Source organism: Vicugna pacos, chromosome 5, assembly GCF_048564905.1.
Source record: "Vicugna pacos chromosome 5, VicPac4, whole genome shotgun sequence".
Lineage (NCBI taxonomy): Eukaryota > Metazoa > Chordata > Mammalia > Artiodactyla > Camelidae > Vicugna > Vicugna pacos.
In genome coordinates this window covers 64237422-64262740 of record NC_132991.1, presented here as the reverse complement: position 1 = coordinate 64262740, position 25319 = coordinate 64237422, and the positions used below count along the sequence as shown (strand labels likewise).

Here is a 25319-nt window from a genome sequence, read left to right as displayed (position 1 = left end):
TACATGTTTCTGCCTTTTATCCTTTATATAAAAGCTAAAATTGGGTTTCATTTTTTCTAGGTAGAAGCTAACTAAATTTCGAGCTAAAATTTTTTTTTATAAATAAATGCTTGCTTGCTGCTATTGGTAGTCCACTCACAAATCATTTATTTGGTAACTTTGTCAAGAGGCAAAATTAAGGATATTATGTAAGTACTTATATAATGAGAGGAATTAAATTTTCACTAACTTTTTCATTGATCAAATTCAAGGATAATAATCGAGGACAGTATTTTTAATATAGGTCTACTAAGAAAAAGAAAGGAATTCTTTTTGGGGGAATACATTTTGCTTAGTTGAATTGGAGTTCAAAGTTAGTGTTTCCTGTCACTGGAACATTATAGATATCCAATTTAAAAAAAAAATTCTTAATTCACTGGTTCTGGAAAAACTGTTCGGCCTTGGGCCATAGTTTACTAGCCCTGATCTGCAAGATTATTTACAACTGTGTTTTCACTTTCTGTTTTTATTTCCAGATCAGCTAGCATTACTAATCTGTCACTGGATCGATCTGGGTCTCCCATGGTACCATCGTATGAGACATCCGTCAGTCCCCAGGCTAACCGAACATATGTCAGGACAGAGACCACTGAGGATGAACGCAAAATTCTTCTGGTACCGGTCCAATATCTTTGACCCATTGCCAGTTTTGAGCAGACAGAATGTTTATCTCATTGATTCCTTTTTTTTTAAAGGCAAATATAAATGAAATATCCAATTAGCAGATAAATAGAGCAAGTAATTAGCTTAAGTTTTTATTAGAATCATCTGAAATTGGTCAAGTAGTCCACACTAATATGCTACATTAATATTTTCTTGACTTCTTTCGTCTGGCAAAATCAGAATTCAAGTGCCTACATAATACTAGAGCTTAACTTTTAGTTAGGTCCCAGATTGCTGTGTAAACTTTGGAACACGTTTCGCATACATGTGGAATGCTTTTCAGACATTTAATATTACATGTTTAAGCGGATAATAATCAGTTGTGTATTGAATTTGTCTCTGTAAAATACTGTGTTTAATCGTAAGAGCGACTCAAAGAGATGGAAGATACAGCTTCTGTCTTCCAGTTTACAATTCAAAAAGTAGAAATAAAGTTGATGGGCAGGTCCTTAATAGTAAAAGAAATAATACTTCAATGGTGAAAAATAGAGTGTTGGTAGTGAGGGAGTCAGGAAAGGCTTTAAATTGAAAAGCTTGGACTGGACCTTGAAGGATGGGGTGGATTTGGGTGTGCAGTGAAGAAAGAAAATCTTAATTAAGGTGTGGGGAAAGGTATAGAGGTGAGAATAAGTATGGCATTTTCCATGGACCAAAGTAGGATTTCTTAATTAGGAGACGCTGAGAGGCATAGTAAGTTTGATTCTGTGGGCAGTGAGAATAGAGTTATTTGGGGCTGCTTGGTAGAAGGTGGTGAATTCAGTCTTTATAAGTTTTAGATTTGAACCTGTAGGTGCTGAAGAGTGTTGAAGTTTTCTTGAACAGGGAGTAATTTTCACTGCTGGCCTTTCTCTTGGAAATTCACCTGGCAGTTGGGTATAGGTGAGAATGGTGAAAATCTGTTGGAGTGAAGGCAGAAACAGTTACTTCAGTGTGATTGACTGTTCCTCCCTTGTTCCATCTCTAAGAGGGGTGTGAAATTTTGTGCTTAGATAATCAGGAGACTGATAGTATGTGCCACCGAGTGAAAAAAAAATTATTTGGGACAATTGTATTTCAAGAGAAAAAACTATGTTTGGAATGAGATGAGTTGAGTTCAAATTGTTCCCCATGCACGTGTCATTTCTATTAAATCATGTAAGTTAGCTATGACAAAGAAATATGAATTGAGTTTCCTTTATGAAACTAGAAATTACAGGAATGAGTTTGACAAGGAATATTGCATCTCTCTCAGGGGTGATTACTTGCTCATAATATGATTTCAGGACAGTGTTCAGTTAAAAGACCTGTGGAAAAAAATCTGCCATCACAGTAGTGGAATGGAGTTTCAGGATCACCGCTACTGGCTGAGAACGCATCCCAACTGCATTGTAGGAAAGGAATTGGTCAACTGGTTAATCCGAAATGGACACATTGCTACAAGGTAATGGGATCTTAAGAATGACTTTTTGATGTTATTCATGAATTTATTTTTAATGATACATCATTGTAGATATAAGAGGAGCAGTGTTTTGTTTTGTGTGTGTGTGTGTGAGTTGGGGCTATTTGTTTTCTGCATTTGGTGTTGGGGGTGCTAATTACTCCATCCTCCTCCCTTCTGGGTTGTAGTCAGTTGAGGGTAGATGCAAGGAGCCGAATGGGGTCACAGTTTACCTTATTTATTAAAAGCAGCAGAGAGCAGTAATTTCTGAAGCAGAGAGCTCTCTAGTTAAGCAGGGTAGGGGTGCTAGAGCCTCAGACCACGGTGGGTTCTCCTGCTGCTGCTCCATAATCTGGACATTCAACCTGTCTTGAGAACTGGGTCCAATAGCCATGCCTGGAGTGTCCTAGCCTGCCTCACAAATCATTTGTGAAAAAGAGACAGACAGGTCCTGTTGCCTTTCAGGGCAATGTGTCCCCTAGCTTTTCTACTTGCTTAGATTAGTTCTTCCTTTCTTGGGAGGAAGAAAGTGTGTAGGAAGAGGAGAAACAGCAGTAAGCAATGAAGTCCTGGGTTCCAGTTTTGATGGTATCTCTTTTTAACTTTGTGTTCTCTGTCAAGTTATTCAGTCTCTTTGAGACTTGACCTCTTAGCTCTAAAATGAGGAAAATTTATGATCTGGTGAAGAAGCTGTGAGAATGAAATGAAATATTATGGGCTAAGGTACTTTATAAATTGTGAAATGCCATATAAATGCAATGCATTAATAAGTGTCTAGTTTATGTGTATATATAGATAATACATTTTATACCTATATCTGTAATACTTGGTATTGTCGTCTTAACAAATACTGTAAGCTCCTTCAAGACAGGAGCCATGCTATTCTCAACATTTTTTTACTCCTCTAGTAAGTACAGGGTATGCATGTGCTGAGTACTTGATTGCATAAGTAAGATGAGGTTTTGTTGGGACGGCATTATCAGTAGGTACTCCTTTACTATGGTAGCTGGGAAAATCTGTTAATTAGCTTCAAGTCTTTCTTGTTTTATCCCTCACCTATCCAAGGAACATTTGAAATTCCAACTCCCGAGTAGAATGGAAAAAAAAAATTTGTGTCTCATCTTGTAAAATTATTCTGACTGACTTTTAGAAGTTTTCATTTTTGTTGATCTTGATTTAGGGCACAAGCTATAGCAATTGGACAGGCAATGGTTGATGGACGTTGGCTGGATTGTGTCAGTCATCATGATCAGCTCTTCAGGGATGAGTATGCTCTGTACAGACCGCTGCAGGTAGTGTTTGGTGGTACCGCTGATGAGAATATAGCGAGCTTTGTCGCCAAGCCTTCTACATCAGTGGAAATGAAAAGTAGTTGAATTACCCAAAGATACACGTTCCTAACATGTTTTCCCTGCTGTCTGAGGAAAGTTAAAACGTTTTTACTTGGAAGATAGTAGTGATGAAAAATCCATTGGAAGCAAACACTTTTCATCTGGTGTGGCTTTTCTTAAGCTTGGCTTTATAAAGTATCATTTACCTTCAGTGGTTTTTAGTTTTACTTTGTCTGTGTTTTCAGGATTAAGAGGGAATATATTTAATAAGATAATTGAAAAAATTTAATGTCACCATTGCAATTGATCTTAACTCTATAGCAGTATTAAATTGTACAGCAATGGTAAAACAATGAATATGCTATTTTTTTTAATTAAGAAAGTGGAAATTAAAGATAGAACTTTTTAAAAAGATATACTTTCACTTTTACTTTATGTTAATTTTGATATAAATAATATTCAGTAATAGCTTTTTGAACTAAATTTGGAAAGTCAGTGGTTAGAAGACAAATTACACAAAGTGGTGTTACGTGTTAAAATGTAATAATTGTTTTCTAGGGTGTGTCTTAGCATTGCACAGGGTTAGGATATATTCTCAGCCATATCCACTCTCAGGACTAAAAGAAGAATCACTGTAAAATCTGTATATTATGTTTTGTTGATAATATGCTGCCTCTAAGCCCACTGATTCATGAATATTATAATTTTAAGAGTGGAATTGCCAGCATGATGCTTGTTTACAACTTAGTTTCTGTTAATTTGCTTGTTTTTACATAAATTTATTCAGTGGTTAGCTTTGTAGAAATGTTGTGTGACAGCCTCAACATCACTGCTATTGAGGGTCAGTTACTTGGATCCTGTCTTGACCCTTTCAGAGTACAGAATTTTCTGAGACCCCTTCTCCGGACAGTGACTCAGTGAACTCTGTGGAAGGACATTCCGAGCCATCCTGGTTTAAAGACATAAAATTTGATGACAGCGACACAGAACAGATAGCTGAAGAAGGTGACGATAATTTGACCAGTGAGTTTCACTTTCTGACATGTTAGTTTTTTATGAATCATTACTGTGTATGTATGATAAAATGACTGTTTTTGTTTATTTAGTTGAAACAATCCTACTTTTAAGATTTATGACTCCAACTAAATGTGAACAACATCTGATAGCAATCCTTGTCCTAGATACAGTATTTTCTTAAGAAACCCACGTGTTAGGCTACTGGTGTTTTCAGATTTTGCCATTCTCTTTAGTTTGCAGCAGCTTAAAAATAACTCTGAGCTAATAATGTCGCAGTAGATAACTTTCTCACCTTCTCACTGTGGTATCAGACCTTCTCTCTGCAGAACCTCCAATACCTTTCTTCATTTTAAAAATTCACTTTATGTTTAACATGTTTAAATTTTATTAAGTCTACACAGAAGTACATGAAAATACTGTATCCATTTTGGTATTGCACATTGGGCTTGTATATTAAAAAAACATCTTTCTCCTTTCCTCCAATACCCTGATGAAACCCGTTTTTACTCCCTTCCCCTCCCTGTATTTCTTTCCCCTCCCTGACACTAAAAGATTCTGCCAGTCCTAGCAAGCGCACATCAGTCAGCAGTTTCCAGTCCACAGTGGACAGTGACTCAGCCGCTTCTATCAGCCTGAACGTGGAGCTGGACAACGTGAACTTCCATATCAAGAAGCCCTCCAAGTACCCACATGTGCCCCCTCACCCTGCTGACCAAAAAGGTAGGAGGTAGTCACCGTCTGGATCCAAACACAGGCTGGATTGCTCATAGAACTTGTGCCAGCCTGTCCTCTGGCTTCCTCTGTCCTGTAGGGCTGAGGGGATCTGGTGTGGGTTTTGGTCCACCCTTTCTCATATTCCCCACACCTCCTCCCCACATGTTTTTTTTTTGGTTGGCTCAAGTTCCTTTTATTTCTTGTTTTTTCCCTCAGTATCACCACACCCAGTGTAAAGCTTCTCGTCTTTAAAATTAGGAGCTACATCTGACTGCCTTTCCTTTAGCATAATGTGCAACTTCCAAGGTGGCATTTCTTTGCATTTATAACATGGATGTTCTGCTTTCTTCATTTCTCTTTCTTCATTTAACATTTTAAAGCCTGTTTGCTTATGCTGTTACCCAGAAGCGTAGTATTTCACTGAATTTTTCAGATGCTTGAACTATGCTGGGGAAAAACATTTACACGTTCCAAAATGTTTTTCTGCTATAATTTAAAATGCTTATTGTGTATGTGCTATGTTTGTAAAAAAGTTTTCTTCTGTATTTAATACAAAACAAATTATTTTTAGCTATCTTATTTGAGGCTTTAGTCTACTGACTTAAAAATAATAAAGGCCATATTCAAAAGATATTTGATATAAAAAGAAAAATAATATAAACCATTACTAAACTCCAACATAGCAGTACATAGGAATGAAGTGCCTTTTTTTTTTAAGTGGATGATGAAGTTTACTTTGTTAGATGTAATTAAAAGCCAATTTAAATTGTAACTCTAAGGTGACATTAGTAAAAGTAAATAAATAAAAATACATAAGTAAATAAGTAACTCTGTTACAGTATATGTCATTATGTTATAGTAACTGAAAAAAATCACTATTCTAAAGATGAAGCAGTTTATTCCATGATTTCACCAGGAGTTTGAATTTTTAATATTTAATAGTGCTATAAATTTGAATTATCTCCTTACTTAGATCAGAAATGCTTGCCTAATTCTTCACTGCTCCCTATTTTGAGCCTAAAAATAGGATCAGAAGAGAGGAGCTTTTGAACTTACACATCTGTGCTTAAGTAATTGGCAACAAATTCACATTTCTACAACAAATTTCTTGTAATTGTCAATATTAGCCATTATCAAGTTGTGGTAAAATGTCATTTAAGAGATATCTAATGAAAAGGTATATCTTATTTAAGAATAGACATTTAAAAAGGGTGTGGGAAAAGAGGAGACCTGACTAGCAGTGATTATGAGTAAGTTACATATCTTTATGGGAATCCTCAAAACAAATTGGAAAAAATAGTAGGGAACATTCAGGTGAGTATGAAAGGACAGTGAAGCAGGAGTGACACTTTTGTGAGAACTAACGTAGACTTTTGTCACATGGAAGATGTTGGATTTTTGTTATATAAATTACAGATGTGATTCAGAGGTGGGATGACCTTTTGTGAGAGGGTATCTGTTCTCTGGACACATCTGTTGGCAATTTCATTGTTCTGAAAGTAGAGTGTGAAAAGCATTCTTGACTTGCTGATGACTTCATTTCCTGAGAAATTAAGGAACTTTTTGAAAACCGTAAAGAAAGAGACCTGTCACCGTGGAATTCATAATAGCGAGAGGTGAACCGCTGAGCAGAGGCAGACATTTACTCTATGAAACCTAACTTCGTAATGTTGGGAGAAGAATGGAATAGAAGGCTCCAGGATGACATTGTGACAGTACAACCTCAAATTGTGTCTCTAAGGAAAATTAAAGGGGATGCATCTGCAGTCGGAAAAACCGTCATGACTTCTCTGGAAACTCTCTGGTCTCAACCCTTTAAAAAGATTTTCTACAAAATTTGTGAGAGGCATCTTTCATTTGAGGATCAGTCTGAAAGAGGAGCCAGCACTATTAGAAAAGTGGCAGGTTAGCAGAAGTCCAGATTGCACTGAATGTTGGAGGAAATGCCAAGGGTATCTTGGAAAAGACTTAAAACTGTGATGCAGAGAAAGAAAAATTAGGCCATTTATTTGGGGAACTTGATAATAATATTAATTGAAGCTTTTTTAAAAAAAAATCTCTGTCAAGATAATCTTACCAGGAGAAGACACTCACTTTCAAGAGGAGGTGAAGTCCAAGACAGTGAAGAGTTAGAGAATGCCCGGTTGTTGCTATTGTTTTTCTTTCAGTTTTTTTGAGATATAATTAGCATAAAGCACTGTATACATTTAAATTGTACAGCATAAGTTTAATGAGCATCCATCATCTCACATAGATACAAAATTAAATAGAAAAAATATTTTTCCTTGTGATGAGAACTGTTAGAATTTACTCTCTTAACAACTTTCACAAATGACATATAGCAGTGTTAATTATATTTATTGTGCTGTGCATTACATCCCTGGTACTTTCTTATCTTATAACTGGAAGTTTGTACCTTTTGACTGCCTTCATCCAATTCCCTGTCCCCCGACTCTTCCTCTAGTAACCACCAATCTGCTCTCTTTCCCTGTGTCTTTGTTTTTGAAGTATAATTGACCTGTAACATTAGTTGCTAACTACACAACATAGTGATTCCGTGTTTCTATACGTTTTGAAATGATCACCAGTTAAGTCTAGTTACCATGTGTCACCATACAAAGATATTACTGTATTCCCCACACTGTACATTTCATATCCATGACATATTTATTTTGCAGCTGGAAGTTTATTGTCCCTTAGTCTCCATCACCTGTTTTTTCCCTCCTTCCACCCTCTTCCCCTCTGGCAACCACCTGTTTGTTCTTTGTATCTATAGCTCTGTTTCTGTTTTGTTATGTTTGTTCATTTGTTTTATTTTTTAGATTCTACATATGAGTAAAATCATATAGTTTTTGTCTTTCAGAGACTTATTTCACCTAGCATAATGCCAAGTCCACCCATATTTTCACAAATAGCAAGACTTCATTCTTTTTTGTGACTGAGTTACAATTCCATTGTATATATGTGTACACACACACACACACACAGAAAGAAGATAATTATTAGACTGACCTCTTAGGTCATTTGCAACCTTGAGAGTCTATAATCTGAGGACTTTACAAATCCCTTAATAAATGTTTCTGGCTTTCACAGTTCTCTCTTAGTTTTTAGCATACTAACAAAAATTATTCTTTTTTCTATTTTTCTTGTGAAGTTGAAATACAATAAGTTATTTTTTATGCACTCCAGTTAAGAGGAACACCGGTTACCAGAAAATAAAGATCATCAGAGTGGTCTAGTGAGGGAAGTCTTCCCTAGCTTCCCTAACCAGCAGACTTCCCCTGCTTCTGGTTTTCATTCCTCTTAAATATAAATGAGAATAGGTGCTTTTTATCTTTCTGTTAAAGTTATAGGTAATACTTCTTAACTCTTAAGGATCATCCTCTATCTTTTAAGGTTGAGGAAATTTGAATTTATAAAATTGAAAATATATACTTAAAAAAAACTGCTCATGTGTTTTATATTACATAAGTAAACCCCCCATTTTCAGAAACTTGTAAAACGGAGACAATGAGATCTTCTGGTTTAATTTTTCACTATTGGTCTTGGAGAGTTATGCAGTTAAAATACGTTATGTGTTGGAAGCAGGATTCTGAATGGTTCTTGGAAAGTTAGCAGGTAGTACCTAGAGAAGAAAGTGAGAATCATGGCTTCCACAAACCTCTAGACGTAACTTCCTATTTATTGGGAAGCATGGGGGTATAGGAGCAAGGTGAACAGCACCATGAGGAAACAGTGCATCGAATCCAGAATGGGGCGTGTTTCCCAGGACATTTGGCCTGGGTCTTTCAAAATTCAGCATCATAAAAAAGAAAAAACAGGAGAGGTCTGCTTTTGATTAAAAGAGAATGAAGAGAATGCAGTACATGAAGCTTAATGGATCCAGGTTTGAGGGGAAAAAAAGCGTTTCGGGGACAGTTAGATAAATTTGAATATGGCCTGATTTGATGGTATTAAGAAAGTGTCAGTTTTCTTAAGTGTATAAACGGTATTATGGTCATCAAGAAGAATGGCCTTATTTTTAAGAGATGCATGCTGAAGTATTAGTGGTAAAGTGTCATGATATGTGTAATTTCAAATGGCCTGGGAAAAAGGTATGCATATATGGAGAGAGAAATCAGATACGGCAAGTTAACAATTGTTGAATCTAAGTGGACGGTATACAGGATTTTCTGTTTGTTTGAAACTTTTTCATAATAAAATGGGAAAAATCTGTCACTTTTGGAATTATGTATGTGTGTATATATCTTTTAGTATGAAAAGTAAAGCTTGTAAAACCACTGCATCAGTAGAACGAACAGGGGTTGACGTCATTAATTACTATGAGGGAGGTGTAGAAGTAAAGTGTAACATCTATTTTCACTTGTCTGCATACTTGATTTTACTGTGTTTGGCATGGCATCCTTGAATTTTTGAACTAATGCTTTTCCTCTACTTTCTTGTTTGAAGGATGAGCATATTGGCTTATAAACATTGACTTTTTAAGCCTATTTATAAATGAAATCTGCTCGGAAAGAATTTTGTGAAGCACCTTCGTCTTAAAGGACTTAAAATGCGTTATGGTTAAATTTTCATGGTAGAAGGAACCTCATTTGAGCTGTGCTTGGTCACAGACCCAGAGAAAAGGTCATGGGGAAGTAAAAGTAAAGAATAAGTTTCACTTAAAAGAAAACTATTCAATATTCTAAAAGTTCTGGAAGAACATGTTCAGAGTGTGTTCAGCGGCTGTTTTTTGGCAAATATTTGGAAGTATTTGATTAGAATTTTTGAAAAACTATAACTAATTCAAAACCTAAGAAAAATCCTGATGGGTTATAACTTTATTCCCTGCCATTGTCCCTTTTGTATTCATTTGTTTTATAGCTTATATTCTCAAATTTAAAAAAACCCACCTTATGTTTTATGAGGTGGATTCTCTATCTGAAACTACCTGGTTTATAGGTGAACTCATCATTTGTTAAATAATACAGTTATATATGAGAAAGAGTATAACTTTTTATGCTTGTCATGCAAATTACTAATGATCATAATTTTCGTAAATCAGTTCACTTTTTGTAAGGGAAAAATGATCTGTTAAAAATATTCTGTCATTACTGTCTGAAGGTTCTGTTGAGTTATTAATTTAAGCCTTATCAAGTTTAGTGTGATGTGTTCAGAGCAAGTTATAAACAGGCATTTTAGCCTAAAGTTTTCTTGAATTGGCCGGGCAGTGATGGGTTTAGTATGAGTAATACTTTGTGTGTGGGTGTGTTTTCTGTATAATTACGCTGGTGTGTTATAGTCATAAGCCTCTTCTTTCCTTCCTCCTCTCTCTGCTCTCTCCCTGGTATGCAGAGTATTTGATTTCTGACAATGGAGGACAACAGCTCTCAATAAGTGACGCCTTCATCAAAGGTAATTTTATCAAAAGCTATACATGGGGTGGTGTCTCTTTTGTTTGTGAGGATATACTTGGGCCTAGCACATTGATTGGCTCAGAGTAGGTTCTGACAATATATTTGATTATTTTAGTGTCACAGGAATACAGATTTTAACATGTGTAGTAACATACCTGTTGAGAACCGAAAATTTAAACTTGAATTTGGTTTGAAGAAGGTCTCTGGTCTGAAAAGTAGTTGTTTAAGAGCTTTTTAAAGTAGAATTTGAATTTTATTCATTTAAAGACATAAATAGTTAATGCTTTCCTATGTCTTGAATATAGTATTAAATATTGATACTCATACCGTCAGGAATTGTCGAGCTTATCAGAAAGCCCACAGGCACATCTCATCCAGTTGAGGATGCTGCCTGCCCTTTGGAGCTGACAAGAGAAATAGACAGAAGAAGATAAATAACTAGTTATGTTGATCATTTCTTTGGGACAAAAGGAAGTACAGAAGAATACAAGCCTTTTCTAACCCCTTCCCTACTTAGCTTGCCGTGGAGTGAAGACGTACTTAATCGGTCCATAACACTCTACAGATTAGGCCTCAGATAATGGGAGAATTTCACACAAAAGAAGGTAGGGCAAGCTGGTACAAGGGCAGCCACTTGCAGCTGGTGTCATAACTTAGCAATGTTTCTAAATTCACCTCCAAGCATTTTGTTTAATGAGATGTTTGTAGACCAAGGATTTACATAATTGAAATGTGCAGAAGCTCACTTGGCATGGACTCATGCTTTACTGTGTAGTCTGCTGGACTGTTCCAAAGTGTTTTTGTTTACTTTGCTTTAGGGTAGGAAAGATTAGAGAATTTTTGAAGCATTTTTCACCCATTTCCACTTATTCAGTCATATTTTCCAACAGTTATTTAGTGAGCATCTTTTTTGCAAAGCATTTAATACTATCTTAATATTTTTTGTCTTGATCCATATACAAAGGTTTACATAAATTGTTTTTTTGTCATGTTTTAATTTCTTTGTAGTTAATTTTTAGGTCTGACTTGTAGAAGTTTTGCCAGTAAAAAAGAAAGCCTTTGTTCCAGTATTGAAAAAGAAACACTGAAAGGATTGTCTGAATATGCTTTCTATGCTGCCGTGTACCAGATCAGATGTATCGGAGCTGAGCTTTTCTCTTTAAAGTTCAGCACCCGCACGATCACATGTTGTTCTGCTTGCGTTCAGATTTCTGTTGAATGCAGTTTTCAGTTTGTGATTTTATAGAGAAAATTAACCACCTTGTTTTTTAATGTCCCCAAATAAATAAAAGGAGTGTAAAAAAACATTTTATTTGTTTTCCAGAGGCTGTATTTATACTTATTTTCTTAAGAGTGTTAGTTGACTTATGTAAATTTGCTTTTCACAGTTCTGTCTGTTTTTGACTGTTGAGAATATTGATGATCTAACTCAGACTTAATTCTTTTGTTTATGTATGTAAATATGTCCTTGTGTTTTTTACACCAACATTTTGAATTGGCTAGCTTAAAAAATTTTTTTAAAATAAGGCGGCAATTTCTATTTCTATGAGTAGATGGTGCAAAACATGACAATGAAGTATAATTTTTTATTTTACACTTAGAATCCTTATTTAATCGTCGAGTTGAGGAAAAATCCAAAGAGCTGCCTTTCACACCTTTGGGTTGGCATCATAACAACCTGGAGCTGCTAAGGGAAGAGAATGGAGAGAAACAAGCCATGGAGAGGCTGCTGTAAGGCTTTTCAATTTTAATTCTGCATTTTTATACTCCAGTGACGTGATAGGCACATGTATAGTTCTTCCTTATAAAGTCAAAAATACTAACATTACTTAGGAAATAAAGCCTATTCTGTTGAAATTTTTTATAAAACTAGAGTCCTAAATTGTGCTTGTCTGTCCCTATTGTCATTTATGTGTTAAAATTTCATCAGATTGAATGGGTCATCTTAATTGAAGATAATCACAGATTTCATTTATGTACAAAATCATTAAGGTGCAGATTTGCTGAAAGAATAAAATTGACTGAGAAGATCTTATCTGTGAGCCATAATTCATTTGTTCCTTTCTTTGTAGACTGTTTGTTGCATTTTCAGAATTATTGTCTCTGGCAGTATTAACTATGCAAACTTCTTTCCTATAACATTTTTGTAGTTCAGCTAACCATAACCACATGATGGCACTACTCCAACAGTTGCTCCATAATGAATCATTGTCACCATCTTGGAGGGACATCATTGTGTCACTAGTCTGCCAGGTTGTTCAGACAGTCCGACCTGATGTCAAGAACCGGGATGATGACATGGACATCCGTCAGTTTGTCCACATCAAAAAAGTGAGCTCTGCTAAATGCTTCCCTAATGCTGGGAACTAATGAGATGGGCCTGAGAATAAATTTGTCTCTTAATGGTGCTCTGAAAGGCTCATACCGTGAGGGGTGCTAGGTGACGAGAGGGAGGTTTTTCTGTTTGCTGTGTTTGTTAGCAGTGCACTTGGGGGTCATGGAAGCCACTCATAGGAAGTGAGAGCTGAACTGGGGGCGAGGGTAAGTTGGACTTGTAGAGAGTTGGGAGCCCAGACTTTCTTACTTCCTCTTCCTGATGTGTCATCTATGAGAACGCCTGGTCCCACAGATTACTGTCAGTGTTCTGAGGGAAAACAGGGGGTAGTTGCTTTATTTAGATAGTAATGGAGTCTCTTCTGTATTTGTTGCCTATAATATTTAACTTAATAATGGTCTTAATTGACATCTGGCATCAATTTTTTTGGTCAAGTGATATTTTAGAGTACCAGATAGTATGTCAGAGAGTAGGAAGTGGGAAAATTGATGATGTGCTAAGATGCCATTAATTATTGGTTGAAAGGAAGAAGTACATATTGGAATTTTTTGTGCTTATTTGGTTACATAATAGTTAAAAAGTAGAAATAAATAATAGCATTGATTTGACTAGATTCTAAGGATGTATAATTGAATTTTATTGTTTTCTTAATTGTTTCATTAGATCCCCGGTGGAAAGAAGTTTGATTCTGTGGTTGTCAATGGATTTGTTTGTACCAAGAATATTGCACATAAAAAGGTAATTGATTCAGTTCAGCAGTGAAATTCAGCAAACTATGACTATGTGCCAAGCTATCAAGTTGGGGGTGCCCTAATCATGGACGAAAAGGAGAATGGACATTGAGAGGTGACGAGTGGTGTCTGCTGTGAGGGTGAAATTTTGGATGTTCAGGGAGAGTCTCCCAGAGCCAATGATGACTATGACTTAGATAGTGGGAATTCATCAGACAGAAGAAGGTTTCTGGACCAACAGGGTGATAGGACAGTGATAACATTTCTCCCTTGACCCCACCACATCTTAGGGGGACAAGATTTTCTAACAGACTGGAGTCCTTCCAGAGGCCTACCATTTGAAAACTTTGTTCTTCTTCATAGGGCTCAGCTCAGAATTATCACTGGATTTCAGTTATCCTTCTCATCTTTCCTCTCTGCCTTTAGCCCTGAGGCCTCTTTCTAGCACTAGCACAAAGAAGTAGGGTAAAGTAACCAGGTGTATTAAGGAAACTCTGTGGTCCTAAGGTGCAAGATGGGAAGTGGCAGGAGATGAGGCTGGAGGAAGCAGCCAAGGAAGGGTTTGTATCTCACTAAAGGTCTTGAACTTTATTCTGGAGGCTCTTGATTCACAGAGTGTAGTGTGCATCAGGGTCACCTGTGGACCTTGTTTCAAAAAATGTAGACTCCTGAGCCCAAACCCTAGCCATTCTCCTTCAGTATGTTTAGGGGAGGGGGAGGCTGGGTCGGGGAAGTGTGGGGCCTCTTAATGGAGGCACAGCGGGTATTTCCAGTGTTGTTTATTGGTTCGCACATTATGAGAAACCACTGATCTTTAACAGTGTTCTCAGACCTTGCTGTGCTTCAGAATCACTTAGGGGAACTTATTAAAAATGGAGATACCCTAGCCCCACCTCAGGATGCTGATTTGGTTACAGTGAGAGTTCAGGCAAATGCTACCCTGAACAACTGGATGGACGAACTGTGGTCCTGTTTTCACTCTTCTCTAGGCAGAGACTAATAATTTATTTTTTGTAAGGCATTAAGCCTCCTGAAAATTGTTAGTGACTATAGATAAATAAAAGTATGTTTTGATTTAATATTATTTCATAGCAATGATCCAGAGTCCATATTTCTATATACAGTCTTATTAAAACAGCACTTCAACCATCAAGAGTAGTACTTTAAATCAAATTAAATGGTCTTTGTTGAATTCAGGGGTAGATATGTTGTGCTCATCTCCAGAACTAAAAACTGTATGTGGGTTTGGTAGAAGCGTATGCATGAATGGCTGTCTTGCTCCACTGGCTATATTTAGAGATAGTCTTTAATTTGTAGTAGCTTTAAGAGCCCTGAATGTAGTTTCCCAGCTGATGAGTCACTGCTTTCAGGACCATTTGCCGGTTTGGCCTCCGTAAGCTCGGAAATTTCGATTGCAGGACTCAGGCTGTTCTGCCCGTGGCTTTAGTTGTGTGGTTAGAGTATATTTTTTGAGTCTTTGCTTCTGGATATGCTTTGAGGTTTTCTGTTTTAACTTCTTGTTACCCAGTTTGGCTTGCAAATTTGTGACTGCTTGGAAATTTATTCTATTAAAAATACATTCAGGAAGTATTTTCTTTTCTCCTTCTATCCTTCTCGAATTTCAGAAAAGTTAAGTTACGCTTTCAAAGTTGTCGATCTCTGGGAGTTTGTGAAATAGCCCATCCTTAAGCCCCTCTCCCCTCTACTCAGGGCTTGATATCTTTTCTTGCAACATTAGAAATTTTTTATAAGTTGCTAAGAGTATAGAGGATTAGTCAAAACAACATTAGAGAAAAATAAAAAGCCAATTTGAAGAATTTTGCATTGCTCTGAACTAATTATTTGCTTTGAAAAAATACAAAAGATCACCACAAAATAGCAAAATGAGAGTATTTTAATATGAGTATAATGAGATAATCTAAGGAATTATGAACAGTGTGAATTTAAAGTTATTATTAAAAGAGGCCTATAAAGTGCAAACTTTCAAAGTTTTAACAGAGTATTCATTTTTTTAGATGAATTCGTCTATTAAAAACCCGAAAATTCTTCTGTTGAAGTGTTCCATTGAGTATCTCTACAGGGAAGAAACTAAATTTACTTGCATTGATCCTATTGTGCTTCAGGTAAGAACTTCTTACTGCAACAAGTGATCTGGAGGGACATTTATGTACTATGTTGCTTGCAAACTCTTGTAACTTGTTCCAGCTGATTAAATTTGGCAAAGAAACGTCATTGCTTTTGTTTCATTTAAAAATTTTATAAAAACACATTTGTATGTATTATACTTTAGAAACTTACCAATACCTCTGTCACTCCTTATTTTTAGTTTCAAAGTGTTAAATGCAATATACAACTTTTTGGGAATATATGGAAGGAGAAGTGAAAACAGGAGTACTGTTTTCTTGTCCCACCTGGGTCATTGATTTACTTTAAGGATTTCTCTAACTTATCAGATTTCCAATGGTAATACCTGGTTTTTAATATAGTTCTGCTAAAACATGTGTTTCTGGAACACCAGGTAGCTCACACACAGTTGGTAGAGGGGAAAAATGTCAGGTGGAAGTTGTGTTGGTTTCTTTGTGGTTTTTAAATAAAGAGGCCCAGGATAGCTGCAGTAGGATTATAACCCTCAGCTGGAAAGAAAAACAGAGCAACTCCTATACAAGCAGGGATGCTTTTGGCTCCATTTTAAGAAATTAAAAGTGAGCTCCTGCTCAAAGAGTTCTCTCTGTAGAGAGACGCACCGCCCCTACCCGCTTCCCGATCCTGGATGGCTCTTATGAGCTCACTTCTCAGAGCTCCATCTCCATTTGTACTGTTGCTTTTGTACATTTTAATTTTCCCTTGAGGCACCCTCCGGCTATGTTGAGTTGCCTGTCTGGGCTGTCCAAGTTCTTTGTCAAGGTACCAATTATTCTTGTTGTGCTCTGGACATGAAGGTGCATAGATTTTAAACATTATCTGCCCCAACCTCTTTTCTCCCATAAATGCTATTAATTAATTTGAACTTGTTCAAAATGGGAGGTCTTCAGGAATGTGCATGTTCTATCATAGCAGAAACACTTATATTTGGTTCCAGAAACATTTAGGAAAAGCATTACTTGAAAATTCATAGGTGATAGGTGCATTTTTCCAAGAGTGGTAGGAGCAATCACTTTTGTTCTGAATTCGTAGACACCAGTGGAATAAAGTTAGTTGTGGTGAAAGGCATCCTGGTTTATGAAACTCTGCTCTATTGCTTAATGAACTCTGTTACCTAGGGCTGTTGTCTCTTTGGAATTCAGCTATGTATCAGTGAAAATGAGGAATTTCAACGAGATTTATACCATTCCTTCTAGCTCTGATTTACTGTGACTTATCAGTGAGAACTGAAAGAATAAGGGGACACATAATTATTGTTCATGGAATCTAAGACACTTTGATGCTGAGAGTTTTCTTGATCTCACCAGAGGTGTCAGAGAAAGACTTTTCTAGGCTTAAATCAGCCACATTGATTGCAAGATGGATTCTGATTGCAAAGATGTTAAAATGCTTAAAATTGTTATGTCTTAGAATCGATGAACTAGAAATTGAAATCCACAGGTATTTAGTTACAAAAAAGTTATACTTAAATTCATCCTCTTTATTTTAACTTCACTCTTATAATCAGGTTAATAAAGTCTTCATATTAGAGCAGAGAAGTATGCTCTGGACAAATACATACTTAATAAACAAGATTTAAATCGTATAACTTAAAGCATCATGATCATCAGGGCTTTAAAACATAGTTTATTATATCTTTAACTCCTGCTCTATTCAAGTTCAAAAAAAAGTTTTTGAGGGGGTAATTAGGTATGCATGTATGTATGTGTTTATTTATTTATTATTTTTTTAACTGAGATACTGGGGATTGAACCCAGGACCTTGTGCATACTAAGCATGCACTCTACTATTGAGCTATACCCTCCCCTCTCCTATTAAAATTTTTAGTTTGAATTGCCAGAAAGTATCAACTGATTTGACTTTTTTTCCCCTTTTTTTGGTCCACTCAGTGTGGAATCACTAATCAAAGAAGCTGAAAGATAGAAAAAGGAGGATGAGAAACAAAGGGCAAGGAGATAAATAGCCTATGACTTCATCTCGTCCTCACAAGACCAGTCCGGCTCAGTCTGTTGGTCTGCCACTGCTCCCTTCTGTGTTCCTGGCCTGCCTCCTGGTGCTCTTTATTTTCTGAACCTGGCCCAGGCCCCCTCTCTTAACATGATACTTCGTGTATAATCATAATAGTTGACTGGAGCTGAAACTGAGAACAAATGTATTTGCTATCCCTGTACCAGAGGCCAGAAACTTAAAAAAAAAAATCAGCTTATTCTAGTTATTCTTTATTGGAGCTGCACAAATAAAATCTTTTTAAATGTTGTTATTACAATTTAATAAGCACAGTAGGAAATGAACACATTGCAGGGAAAAAAATCCATTTAGTTAATAATGGGAGAATTTGAAAATGTACAATTTCTATGAATAAAATGGAGAAGGGTGAGAAGAAATATACTTCATAACAGAGCAGGTTCATTGCAGGGAATAGGTTCGTCCGGTGCTGATGCCACTGACCGTGAATACGGTTCTGCGCAGAAACGCTTTGGGCATATGGAGCAGAAGTGACAGACATGCTCCCACGTTCAGTTGTCTCCTGTCTGAGCCCAGAAATTTTATGAAACAATGAATTTTGTTATTTTAACTCTGGTTGTTATTTACAGTATTCATTTCCTTTGAAAATAAGTTTTTGTCTTGAAATTGTATTAAGCATTATATTTTAGGTTTTAACTATAGCTGTTCTAGGTAGAGTATGATCTGTTGGGAGACTGAAATTAGGAAGTAGCTGAAATAGCATCTGTTGGAGAGCTATTTATTCAGGTACCCGAAACAGGAGATACTCTGGTTAGTTTCAGAACGTACAAGACGGAAGCCATAGCTATATTAAAAACGCTTAGAAACTGCTTTCATTTGGGGAGTTGTGAGGTTGGTTTTTTTTTTTCTTTTAACTTTTGAGAGCTAGCTAATTGGATGCTTGGCTTTTATATGATAGGCTATTAAGAATTCAGAATCCTTCAAAGTAAAATTAGTGAGTTGGAGAATGGAATTTCTCCTTGACACTCTTTTCAGCATAATCAACAGTTTAGAATGATGAATAACATTCCTGGTTGTGTTTGAGTTAATTTGCTTATAGCAGTGGTAAGTGATCTTCAGCATAGTTTCACCTGAGATTAGGGGCCTGAGAGATGAGTTAACTCATCAGTACTTAGAATGTTTACTTAGTAAGAAATATCTACTAGCTATGGTTTGTGAATGAGGAAAACTTAGGCTGAGTTTGATTTTAATAGTCAGACTGTCCTAATTTTTATATGTCTAGATTCTGAATTATACCAGGTATAATATTTTCGATTTTTCTTACTTAGGAAAGGGAATTCTTGAAGAATTATGTTCAGCGAATAGTTGATGTTCGACCTACATTGGTTCTAGTTGAGAAAACAGTATCTCGAATTGCCCAGGACATGTTACTGGAACACGGCATTACTTTGGTGATTAATGTAAAATCAGTGAGTGCTCTTATTTTTCTATTTTTATATCATTAAAAAAAATCACAGCTTTAAAATTTATATGCATGTGTGGTAAATGTGCAGGGATCTTTGATTATTTATGTATTTCTTGGCTGTGTCATGTATACTGAAAGTGGAACAGGCATGGCGATGATTCCATTATTTAAGACTGGAGAATCTCAGGCTGGAAGAAGTGGAATTAACGTAAAGTTCATACATAATGAGTATGTAACAGTCATTATAGGTGTCTGCAAGACCAAAGGTGTGATAGACATTAGTTAATAAGTAGTATTTGGGGAGACTTCATTTTGTTTGGGGACTCATACAAGCAGAAAATGTTCTCTCCTTAGAAAAGCTACTCTCTTCAGAATAGAGACCAATTCTAGAAGTTCCCCACCCCCCATCAGTATCTTGTGCCAATGTGTGATGCTTAAATGCCTTTGGTGATGTTATTAATATAAGTATGGTTTAGTTTAGTGGATGCATATTGATTACTAAGTAACTATGTAGATCACTTGAAGTCATGATTATTAAAATTGAGGAAATTCATTGTGAGGGCATTTTCAAATGTTCTTACTATTTTTCCAGATTAAATTTACTAACAATTTTATTCTTCTCTAATTTGTAATATAATGTTCTGTGTTCCAGCAAGTTTTAGAACGAATCAGTCGGATGACCCAAGGTGATTTGGTAATGTCGATGGACCAGCTGCTTACAAAACCCCACCTGGGCACCTGTCACAAATTTTATATGCAGATGTTTCAGTTGCCTAATGGTGAGTAATCTTCAGCATAGATTCACCTGAAACTGGGGAGCTGAGGAAATGAGTAAACTCATCAGTGCTACGACATTTATTTAGTAGGTAATGTCTATTAGCAGTGGTTAAATGAGGGCAGGCAACCATGGTCTTGCTTAAGGGTTTTTCTCTTGTAGATGTTAAGATGGTGAATTAATTCTGCCTGGACTTCTGGATCCCCACCTAAGCCTTCTTAACTTTGTGTTTGTTTATTTGTAGAACAAACCAAAACACTGATGTTTTTTGAAGGCTGTCCACAGCACCTGGGCTGTACAATCAAGCTTAGAGGAAGCTCTGATTATGAGCTGGCTCGAGTTAAGGAGATCCTAATATTTATGATCTGTGTAGCTTATCATTCTCAACTAGAAATCTCCTTCCTCATGGATGAATTTGCGATGCCTCCTACATTAACACAAAACCCTTCCTTCCATTCTCTGATTGAGGGACAGGAGGATGAAGGGGCTGCACAAGAGCCGTTCAGCGGAAGTCCCCTCCCCCGGGAGCCTGACTTCCCTCCTGACTTTCTGCCCTCTGATGATAGTGGTTTGCTAGAATCAAGGATTCTGTTTGAGAAGGGTGACCAGGAAAATAAAAGCGTTCCACAGGATGTTGCCTCTTCGAAGCATCAAGAGTATGCTACAGCAGCTTGCCTGGCAGGTGCACCCTGCGCCCTCTTTCCTTCAGTACCAGAATCGTTGTTGCCACTCCACGTGGACGACCAACAGGATGCCATAGGCGGTGAACAGCCAGAGACTTTGCAGCAGACAGAGGAGCTCCAGGATCCCAAGAGCCAGATGAGAACCTTCAGAGACCCTCTGCAGGATGACACTGGACTGTACATCACCGAGGAAGTTACCTCTTCTGAAGATAAACGCAAGACTTACTCTTTGACCTTCAAACAGGAATTGAAAGATGTGATCCTGTGTATCTCCCCAGTAATCACATTCCGGGAACCTTTCCTTTTAACTGAAAAGGGGATGAGATGCTCTACCCGGGATTATTTTGCAGAGCAGGTGTACTGGTCTCCTCTCCTCAACAAAGAGTTCAAAGAAATGGAGAGCAGGCGGAAGAAACAGCTGCTCAGGGATCTCTCCGGCCTTCAGGGCATGAATGGAAGTGTTCAGGCCAAGTCTATTCAAGTCCTGCCCTCCCATGAGTTAGTGAGCACCAGAATTGCCGAGCATCTGGGTGATAGCCAGAGCTTGGGGAGAATGCTGGCTGACTATCGGGCCAGAGGAGGAAGAATTCAGCAAAAAAATTCAGACCCTTTTGTCCATTCGAAGGAGGCATCAGGTACTTCAAGTGGCAAATCAGGAAGCAAAACTGAGGGTGATGAAGAGAAAGGGTTGATTACAAGTGATGCAGTGTGGTCCACAAAGGTGAGCAAGACCACTTTGAGTGCTTGTGTAAATTTAGAATGTGTTGAAAAACTGCTATGGCAGGGTAAAAAAATCAAACATGACAAATTGTGTGCAGATTTATTAAATAGTTCCTTTTTTTTTTCGGTCTTAGATCTTTCGGTTTATATGTTGCTTTAAAATGTATGAAATAGGAGTTTAGTGTAATGAAACTGGGTTTTGAGGGTTTCAGGCTGAGCTCACAGTAAACTAGGAAGAGCTCTGAGGGTAGGGCGTAGTGGGGAGCTACTTAAAATTTCTGGCAGGATGACTTGAGTGTAGTGTGATGATCCTCGATCCTTTTAATGGTAGTGAGCAGGAGAGTAAGAATTGGAAGCTTGTTGTAGGAAATGGATGTGTTTTTAAGAAATGTTAGATGTATTTGTTTTTTAACATAAAAAAACTTTACATTATTATTTAACTATGACTGCCTTTTTACTTTTTAAACAAATTGAAGGCAAATTTAAGATTCATTCATGGATACATTATTGATAATGATGGTAATAAAACTAATGAATAAATCCATCTCTAGATGAAGAAATGCAGTTGTTTAATAATATAAGTAAGAAGATGTTCAGTTTCACTGGTAGGGAAGGATTAAATAATAATGGTGTACCGTTTTTTATTTATGAGATTGGCAAAAAGGAATGTGATAAGAGCTGTGGTTAATGAGGCATGGAAAAATACTTCTAATAAAATTTACATAAACTTATATACATTTATCCAAGCTTATTAAGAGTGACGGGGAAGTCTCATAATTTCCATGAGTATGTGTATATTTTTGATTTAGGATTCCTATCTTTTATAATCTATTCCTGCAGAAATAAGTAAGCGTTTTGTTAAAGGATGCTTACATTTTATATATGTACAAGGATGTTTACCAAAGCGTTATTTCTAATTGTTTGCTGTAAAAGGGATGACTTGGATCTCGTTTAATGACCTAGAGAGAGCCCATGATACACTTTCTAGTTTTAAAGAGCAAATTGTATTTTCATAGACGTAGCATCATCCCATTTTTATAAAAAAAAAGCAAAAATCACCTGTATATACTCCTGTGAGTGTTTTTGTGTGTGTATGTGTGTGAGCTAACGAAAGAAGTACATGGTTTTTAACCATACAGTCAAATTTGTCAGTTTGAGTAGTGGGGCAGCACCGAAGGAGGAGAGGCTGTATGTACTTCATGAACTTCTTCATATACCTCTGTACTATTTGAATTTCAGTAGAAACAGGTGTAACCTTTCTTGTGATCAAAATAGGTAAAAAGTACAAATCAATAAATGCCTTAGAATTTAGATTTCTAGGTGTCTCAGATTGGTGTTATATCTAGCTATCAGTTCAGACTGTTTCATATTAAAGTAACTATTTACTTCCAGAATAATTTAATGCAGTTTCATAAAAATAAAGCATATTTAAGAAAACAAGCTATTTGGACATCTGTTTGTATTTTTTAGTGTACTTAACTTTTTGGATTGCTTTACACCAAACACTAGCTGCTCTTCTTCCTTACGTTTAGTTTCTTACAGTTTTAAGCCTTCCCTGGAACCCCTGTAGTGATGATAGGGGCTATAATGATTGAGTGGAATGTGTTGGATGTTGGAGGCGGGCTTTGGGGTTGGAGTGCGTTACACCTTCCAGGTGCTCATCCGGGTGTTCCTTCTCTTCCAGGTGGACTGTCTGAACCCTGTCAACCACCAGAGACTGTGCGTGCTCTTCAGCAGCTCTTCTGCCCAGTCCAGCAATGCTCCCAGTGCCTGTGTCAGTCCCTGGTAGGATTCCTGCCCAGCACCCTCCCCCACTCTCCCACCCCCTACTGTTGTACTTAAGAACAGAATTCCAGCAACTTCAAAAATTCAGCCACTAGGATCTGTTTTCTAGTTCATGGCATGTTGCTGGTCATATATAAATTGATGGAACTTTTAAACTTGTTAAATAAATATGAAATTTATATTTGTTCCCAGGTAGAAGTAAATGAGAGTACCTTAAGCAACAGTGAAAAGGATGTGAGGGATGGAAGAGAAATTCGTAATAAAAAAAGTGAGAAAGTTGATACATAAGAGCTAGTTTTAAGCGTTTTGATGAGAACACGTGCAAAGTAGGCAGATTTTCTTTAGGTTTCATTTTTTTATAGAAGCAGCCTTTTGCCTTAAGTTTTATTCTAAAACTTAATTTTAAGTAGATTGATAGGAACACATTTTATAATGTTGTTTCCATTGATAGTCACAAAAGCTTAGTTATTACATAGTTTACCTTTGAGTTTTAAAAGTACTGTAGAACATAACTGTTGTTTTTGGAGTACTTTCTATGACAAAATGTATTCCATAGTGTAATTTTGGACACCAGAAACACTTCTGCCAGTGAGCTCAGGGATTCTTCAGCATCAGTATAGCTCTAGCAGCTGGCTTGGGGCTGGGCAAGCCCTTAGGAATTTTCTCTGGGAGTTTAGATCAAGGCTTGAATAAGATGTGGGTTTCAACAGGGTATGTATAGCCGAAGTCTCTTATTTGTGGACATTTATAAGTTGGGTGTAAAGTTAGGAACTGGCTCTCCTGGAAGAGTATGAGCTGCTGTTCTTCGTGCTCAGTCACAGTGTGGACTGGAGAGCAGAGATGGGGTCCCATTTTATACTGACAGGGCTTAACACTTTGTAGAGGAAACTTTTACTTCTTCCTAACTCAAATCAGTTTTACTCATTTAATATTAGAGTTTATGCATCTTGATTACATAGTTTCATGAGATACTAATAGACTGGGAGTGGATACAGTGTGGTAGTGTGGCTAGTCCAAACCTGTTTTATCAGATGAGATAAAACCTGTTCTTTAACAATAAGAGAATATCACCTGTTTTAATACTATATTATAAGCACATCTAACAGGTATCAGTGTGTAATCTTGTGAAATGTCTTGCTGGGTGGTAACTCTTATGAGATGTTTCTAAGAAATGACCTTCTCTTTTAGGATTGTAACAATGGAATTTTATGGGAAAAATGACCTTACATTAGGAATATTTTTAGAGAGATACTGTTTCAGGTAAGAACCAAATTTCTCCTTGTGTTCCATTTATGCTGTTTTAATGCCCAGAAATTCAACCTAAAATATACACATGAGTTAAAGCATTGTTGTGTGACCTGGATGTTCATGCCACATGTCAGGGTGTACCATACAATGGAGTAATCTATTTCATATTCAACCCAGGGTGTCTTCTCCAAGTCGTTATTCACATCTTTGCCCATTTAATTACCCTGCAATCCCTAAGACTTTTTCAGGATGTTTGTATTTACAGTGATTCAAAGAGAAGCTAAGGAACCTCGATTTAAGCTTAGTGCTATCACCTGCCATGTACATTTAATCTGTACCTGCTCCCTTTATAGGGAATAACAAGTTGCACAAATGTTAGGAGTTTTAATAGATAAAATGAGATGATGTTTTAGAAATGCTCGGTGAATAGAAGGTGCTTAACTTAACAAGTGGAAACTATCCCTGTGATTTGGTTGAAGGCAGATGTTCAGCTGCAGGCTCAGAGCAGGACGAGTGGTACCCTGTGGAGACTTGTCCATTGGCCATCCATACTCTAGAGAGAGATTGCTGCGCTTTCTTGACAGTGGTTCTGATTAGTCAGTATTCACTATATGTGCTTCTTTGTTTTGTGGTTGATGTGAGGATTTTTTTTTTTTTTTTGTCAAAGGCCTTCCTATCAGTGTCCTAGCATGTTCTGTGATACCCCCATGGTGCATCACATTCGACGCTTTGTCCATGGCCAAGGCTGTGTGCAGATAATCCTGAAGGAGTTGGATTCTCCAGTACCTGGGTACCAGCATACAATTCTTACCTATTCTTGGTGCAGAATCTGCAAACAGGTAAGTATACCGTGTTGTTGTGATATTTCAAATAAAATAGCATTTATGTCTTTG

General features: G+C 36.9%; 1 protein-coding gene across 9 annotated transcripts in view; it reads left to right on the top strand.

The window, feature by feature from the left end:
- The window catches only part of PIKFYVE (phosphoinositide kinase, FYVE-type zinc finger containing), a 72958-nt gene that overhangs the window by 22725 nt on the left and 24914 nt on the right, over positions 1–25319 (top strand). For 4 of the 9 annotated variants that reach the window (XM_006205239.4, XM_015240066.3, XM_015240067.3 and 1 more), the window contains 16 exons: positions 516–654; positions 1965–2122; positions 3300–3411; positions 4326–4473; positions 5020–5187; positions 10516–10575; positions 12179–12308; positions 12728–12908; positions 13576–13650; positions 15659–15766; positions 19079–19219; positions 19868–19994; positions 20235–21394; positions 23078–23178; positions 24367–24438; positions 25094–25265. In XM_006205239.4, the coding sequence (XP_006205301.2) occupies positions 516–654; positions 1965–2122; positions 3300–3411; positions 4326–4473; positions 5020–5187; positions 10516–10575; positions 12179–12308; positions 12728–12908; positions 13576–13650; positions 15659–15766; positions 19079–19219; positions 19868–19994; positions 20235–21394; positions 23078–23178; positions 24367–24438; positions 25094–25265 (3052 nt within the window). Of the gene's footprint in view, positions 1–515; positions 655–1964; positions 2123–3299; positions 3412–4325; positions 4474–5019; positions 5199–10515; positions 10576–12178; positions 12309–12727; positions 12909–13575; positions 13651–15658; positions 15767–19078; positions 19220–19867; positions 19995–20234; positions 21395–23077; positions 23179–24366; positions 24439–25093; positions 25266–25319 lie in introns of those variants that run through there. The other 5 variants (XM_031678181.2, XM_015240068.3, XM_015240070.3 and 2 more) reach the window with 3 other exon arrangements.